This window comes from Buceros rhinoceros, unplaced genomic scaffold, assembly GCF_000710305.1.
Source record: "Buceros rhinoceros silvestris isolate BGI_N320 unplaced genomic scaffold, ASM71030v1 scaffold15757, whole genome shotgun sequence".
NCBI lineage: Eukaryota > Metazoa > Chordata > Aves > Bucerotiformes > Bucerotidae > Buceros > Buceros rhinoceros.
Window position 1 is genome coordinate 49393 of NW_010422902.1, and position 6530 is coordinate 55922.

At 49.4% G+C, this 6530-nt stretch overlaps 1 protein-coding gene across 1 annotated transcript in view; it reads left to right on the top strand.

The window, feature by feature from the left end:
- Nucleotides 1–2568: 2568 nt before the first annotated feature.
- Nucleotides 2569–6530, top strand: part of ADTRP (androgen-dependent TFPI-regulating protein) — a 23836-nt gene continuing 19874 nt past the window's right edge. The window contains exon 1 of the mRNA XM_010140232.1: nt 2569–2721. Within this exon, the coding sequence (XP_010138534.1) occupies nt 2569–2721 (153 nt within the window). The remainder of the gene's footprint in view (nt 2722–6530) is intronic.

The window sequence follows — 6530 nt, forward strand, 5'->3', positions numbered from 1 at the left end:
TGGAGACACGCAGTGACGTTACCAACAGGCACGTTTGTCTAAGATGTTACCAGTTCACAGTGTTTGCTGACATCTCTGTACCAGAACTATACCAGTAATATGAGTGAGTCAAGCCTGTGTCACTGCAAAGGCGAGCAAGCTGGCCTGACTCTCTCCCCTAGAAGAGGGCATGAGCAGGGCATGTTTTGTGTGGACGAGGTGATTTATAGCTCCAGTTACCTGTTACGATTCTTCAGCCCAACCATGTTAGTGGATTAAGTGGGAGCTCCCAGTTTGCTTCGGTACAAAGTCAGCCGTCGCTGCTCAAATCAGAGGAGCCCTGAAGCAGACTGGGAGCATCCGCAGTGTGGGAATGTGGTTGAGCAGCAGACGGGAGCTGAGGCACGTACCAGGCAGGTGGACAATGGTATTTCCCGAAACTATCCCACTAGATCTGCAGCAGCACATCTGTCTGTACCCCAACGTGCTCCTTCTTTCTTCCTCCCCTCCATCCCCTGCAAAATCTTTGGGGCTGAATTGCCTGTTCCGCTGAACACTAAGTAGATCGTTTATTTCCATGGAGAGAAGGCCTAAGACATGACCTTCCCAGTGCATTCGTTTGCTGCAGTGAAATCAGAAAGCCTCCGTGAAGGGTGGGCTGTTAGACTGCAGATCCTACCCAGCGCTCAGCCTTTCTTTGCCGTTTTTCTACATCCGAACTTCATGCAGGGTGTGTGTCTTGCTTCTAGTGTATGGGAAAGCAAAGCAGATGGTCTCAGTCTGTGGGACAGGTGTCCACATCAGAAACTGTCACCGTACTTGACACCTTCACAGCCATACCGGCCAAGATCCTCCAGAAAAAAAAAAACCTACCTTGCCGTTCTGCATACATTTACATTCATTTGCATACATCCAGGCACCTACTGAGCAGAAGCACATGCCTTCCCGCTTTTAACGTTGCACTACAGCAAAACCTCGGAAAAACTGGGGTGAAGAGAACTTGGGAAGTCCTGACTGCTTGGTGCCTTTGGTGTGCAGAGTGCTGGGGAAAAGGGCCCTTCCGTGCCTTGTCCTGCCTTTTGTCACACGGATGAGTTTGAACCAGGAGGAGCAGGGGAAGCAGCTCACGACAGCACTGCCCCTCCCCAGACAGTCTGTGAAGACAATTGAAAACTTTTCTGCTGCATTTCTTAGGAAAAGACTGGTGGCATTGTCAGAGCCCCAAAACCATTCCCATTTCTTTTTCCTTCTTTGTGCACCGCCCCTCCCCAATCCCCTCTGTCAAGGGGTTTTTCTCCTCCAACCTCAACCAACCACAAAATGACCTACATCTTTATTTTTCCTAAGTGAGGCAGAAATATTCCATTGGGATTGTGGTGGCCTGGGGAATCTGGATGCAGGGAATAGGAATTAGGGGAGAAGTCAATGAGACACGGATGAAATGTCACGGCAGGGAAGAGGGGCTGAAGGGGCAGCAAGGGAAGAAGCAGGTTGGCGAGATGCGCTGCTCAGCACCCAGGGTTTGTCACCCAAGGCCTCTGCCCTGTGTTTCCATCCCTGACAGAGGTTCAAAGCGACATGGGGTTTGTCCAACCTGCCGTGCACGGCTAGGACGGATCCCAGCTGTGTGGAGCAGCGCTGAGGCAGCAGAGCCCTCTCCCACCCACAAAAACGTCAGCGCTTGCAGTGACTTTCAGCCCCAAGGGCCTCTGCCTAGGAGCCCTCTCAGCTCCCTTGGCACCTCGACAGCCTGTCGATAAATCAGCTCAGACCCTTGTGTTTCCCGCTCCTTCCTTTGACACAAGCCAAAAAGCAGCCGCAGAGGTTCCCCAAGGCGAGCTGGAGACGTGGCTGCACCCACAGGGACGAGCGAGAGAAAAGCCTCTTGTTTTCCCTCGCGACCCGAAGCACGACAGCCCGTTACATAAAAGCGGCGGCAAAGCTCCCCCCAGTTTAGAAAAAACACCCCAAAAAACTTACGTAACTCTGCAACTAATCTTCACTAATCTTTGCTAATCTTGAGCAAGGCATTTAAATCTGGGGAATAAGACTATTCTTCTCCACACCTCCCCACCACAAAAACTTACGTAACTCTGCAACTAATCTTCACTAATCTTTGCTAATCTTGAGCAAGGCATTTAAATCTGGGGAATAAGACTATTCTTCTCGCCCACCCCCCCCCCCCCCAGCCTGTACAGCGAGAAGGGAAACAAACAGAAGAAAAGTTCACAGCCTGTGATCATTGCTTTGGATGAGAGCAGCGTGGCAAGGTGTCCTGAGCCGGCTCCGAAGTAAATGCTCGTGCCCGACCATTTCCCTTGAACAGCGACCGCAGACCTTCAATCTGGGGAATAAGACTATTCTTCTCGCCCACCCCCCCCCCCCCCAGCCTGTACAGCGAGAAGGGAAACAAACAGAAGAAAAGTTCACAGCCTGTGATCATTGCTTTGGATGAGAGCAGCGTGGCAAGGTGTCCTGAGCCGGCTCCGAAGTAAATGCTCGTGCCCGACCATTTCCCTTGAACAGCGACCGCAGACCTTCAGAGAAAAGCTGCTTTGGGACCGATTATCACTCGCCTTTAGCTGAAGCATGGAGATCTCTGCTCTTGCCATGTACCATTGCCTTGCTTTCGCCTGGTATTTTTTTGTTGCCTATTCAATCACGAACGTAAGAACAGAAGAGCGGCCATCTGAAGTGTTCCTTTACGGTGGGCAGTGGAAATATTTGACAGTCCTCAATCTGGTAAGCGAATCGTGTTGTACAGTGATACCAATATGTCGATTTGTTTGTCTGCCATCTGTGCCTCAAGACACATGCAGCTGGTAGATTTGCTGCTGTTAAACTGCTTCCTTTAACCACTTACACCCCAAAGTAGGGGGTCCACGCTCACGCTGTGAGATGTATTCACAGATTTTATGGCGAGTTGTTTGGCTTTCAGAAAGTTCTCTGAAGTTGCCTCTATGTAAGAGACGAGCTATCGGTGAGGAGAGGGACAGAAAGGCGGGGTATGTCCATCCGTTTGGTGCATGTTACCTAACCCTTCATTCAATACACATTATAAGGCTGCTTGGAGTTTTACTTCAATTTTTTAATAGGCTTTTATGTCCCATGAATTACAGAAAAGGTAAAACAATGCATACGGGGTGCTAATTCATCCAGGGTACACGCTTATTTTGACAATCAGTTGAGAGCCCAAGGGAGAGAAATTCCAGCCTTCAGAGAGAGGTGCTTGCGATGTTATTACCTGGGTTTTAACAGCGCTATCAACTGCAGTTCCTAAAAGTACACAAGGACCCTGCTCCAGTTCTCCTAATATGCTAATGTTTCACAAGATAGAAGTCAAAAGGGAAGCCTGTGAGATACCCTTGAGGAGAAGGCTTGTTCAAGTTCATCAGAGACTTGTGACAGTGAGGTGGAAAGACCAGGAGAAGAGAGAGAGTTTCTACAAGGGTCACATTTCAGGAACGCTTGATAATCTGAAGGATGACTGCAGGGGCCACGGTAGGCTTTTGCCCATTCCATGTGACCACCAGAGTTAAACATCAGTGGGAGCTCTGGCCCGGGGTACGTTCGTCTCCACTTTTCAGAAGGAGACACCTTGTGATGGGGTTGGGTGGAAGCCTAAAGGCTCCCCAGCGCTAAGCGGGGCCTTTGGAGACACCCAGAGGGTCGGGAAATTTGGGTCCCTTCCAACCTCAACCATTCTGTGACTCTGAAATATTTGCAACCAAGAGGCAGTGACCGGCTCATGAGATGTCTGCAACAGCCCAGGCTTCAGGGAGCCACAGTGCCCTGTTCAGTGGCCAAGCTGGCTGTAGGAGGGTGAGGGCACGTATATCATGGCAGTTAGGACGGCATATCTATGGTTTGTTGTCTTCAAATTGGTACATTTAGGCTTTTTGTGATGTTTTAAAAATCCACTTCTCTGAAATGCCAGTGATCAAATGGTCAGAATTCAATGATCTTAACAGTATTCAATTTGTCCTGCTGGGACATATGGCAGCAGACTAAAACACCGCCAGCCGAGTCTCAGGCAAGGGGACTTTCTTTTGGGGGGAAAGGGAGCCCCATTAGAGCACCAGCCATACTTTCACAGCACCTCCACACCCACCCCCTGGCACCAGGATAGTGAGATCTATCACTCTGTACATGACACAGCTTGAAAGCATGAGATCAAGAGGAGAAAGCAAGTAACCCATGTCCCAGTGTTTTGGGATGCAGAAATACTCACTGAAATTATCACCCAGCTTCCCTTCGTGGCCAGCAGCGGATGACCGGGGAAAGGCTGCACAAGACAGGAGCACACGTAAGCACAAAACAAACTTTCCATGGCTCTACCCTCATGCTGGCATAGCAACTCACCCAGCCAGAAAACAAATCCAGGCCAGGCCAGCTAACACCCGTCAAAGGCTTCCCTTCATCTATCTAAAGGAAAACCAAACCTGTTTATTCTTCTGGTACCTTCCAGGCAAGGGCGCCTCGTGGGAAAGAGGCAGCTCACTTTGCTGGAGTAACCCTGCTCCCTGCTAACCGAGCTGGACGCCTCTTTACTTTGGTGTGGTAATTTAATCGTCCTTCCCTGTTGACTTTTTCTTTGCCACTCGTTAGAGACCTCTACCAGATTTTCCCCTCGGTTATTCTTTGCTGCCTTTTTCATCTCACTCCACAAAGGGCTGTTCGTTCATTAAAGCATCCTCAGTTTTCTAGTTCCAGGGAGGGGTAAGCAGCGCAGGCTGCAGTGGTGGAGCCATGAGCACAACAGGGATTTATACGGCGCCCTAAAGGTGCTTCCTCGCCTGCTGTTTAGTTCTTCTCTAAGAATTCTTAGCTCTTGATGTGTCTTTTTTGATTACTGGTGAGCAAGGAGATGGCAACTGGAGAGAGCCATCCACAGCGAGTCCAACATTTCCTTCCTGGATGGTAACGGTTAATTTAAAACCCACTGTTGAAAAGGACATAATTGCAGTTACTTTTTTTTTCCTGCATTACATTTTCTACATTGCATTTACCAACACTGATTTTCACCTGCTGTTCGATCTCTCAGGCACACACTATCCCGAGATTCTCTGGCAATTTTGCAGTTAGCCTTCACTTGGACAGAGAAAGAAAAAAAAAAAGGAAAATAAAAAAAAAGATTGACAAAGCTTTACCACCTCAGTGTTTTTGCTCCCTTCCCCAGCTCGTTTATGGACCTGCTGAACAGCTCAGGTCTCATTAAATCTCCGTGAGCGGGGGCCCTTGCTCCACTTCTCCGGTTCTTTGTCTCCCATCTTTTAACCGCTTATTGATCTGCTCTCGATGATGAAATGGAGCTGTCAGCCAAGGGGGAGATGGGCTGAAGATGTTGCCTACCTCATGCAGAAAATGTGGCAATGGGGCAGGGTGTGCAAAGTAACTCCTTCGTGGCCAGCACTCCTCCTTCTCCACAGATGCAGTTTTTTTCAAGAAAGTGTTGCCAAAAGGGAGAGGGGAGAGAAACGCCCTCATCTCCCCTTCGCCCTTTGATCGGAACAGCATCTGTTGATATCTCCAGGTGGCAAAAGTTTCCCAAGCTGCTGTATAAGAGAGGAAGAAGTTGAGAAGACAGTATGGCCCAGGGAACCACGGAGCTCACTGTGAGGCTCCACAGGACCTAGAAGAGTCACCCCGTGGTTTGGCTTTAAACCCGTTACTGTTGCTGCTGAGGAACATCGAGGAGCAAGAGATGTTGTCAACCAGAGCCGTCCCTCAGCTGCACACCCGATGTGTTACACTTCTGCACCTTTGGAAATAGTGCCAGGAAACGCCCCAGGATGCCGGGAGGTGGGCAGCGGGGAGAGGAGCCGGCAAAAGCTTCCTGCTGGGCTGGGCTGGTTCAGTGGAGCTGCCGTGCCGGGCCATGCCTGGAAGATTCCTCGGGGCCAGGCGTGGAGAGCGCCTGTCCAGTTCTTCTGCCAGACTGCGATTGCCTGGCTTCTGGCACTGGCCGGCTGAATCACTTGGAAATATTGCCCCCAATATTCCTCTTAGCTGTTTTTTTCCCGCAATTTAAAATTTTCTGTGGAAAGCTGCTGTGCCTGGCTTGCTCTGATCCGAGATGGAGGTACTGGGAAACGTGACATCTTCCATGGATGAAAACGCAGAGCGACTCCTAGCTCTGCTGGGGGAATGCTGGAGGAATTTCTTCGAGGTATGACCCTCTTTTAGCACCTCATTCAATCCCTCACTAGTGGTGAGCTCTCCCAAGAGAGCTACAGCTCTGACGTTACTTCAGAGACATTTATCTAGTTAATGATGATAGCAATCAAGATCCAGAAAGGCAATCTTTTTGTAGGGCAAAAAAAAGAAAGGTGCAGTTTGTATCAAAGGATTTCATTGACTGATTATTGAACAAGCAGAAATGACAGATAAAACCAGTTTTGGATTCATTTGTCTGTGACACACAATGGCACAAGCTGAACCATTCATTGCCTGAAATACCTGAGCTGGTCAAAACCCGCTCAGTGCTGTAAATCCACCAGGAAATCACTGCATGAGCACGCTGCACCTTTAAAAACCAGTGATTGCATTCC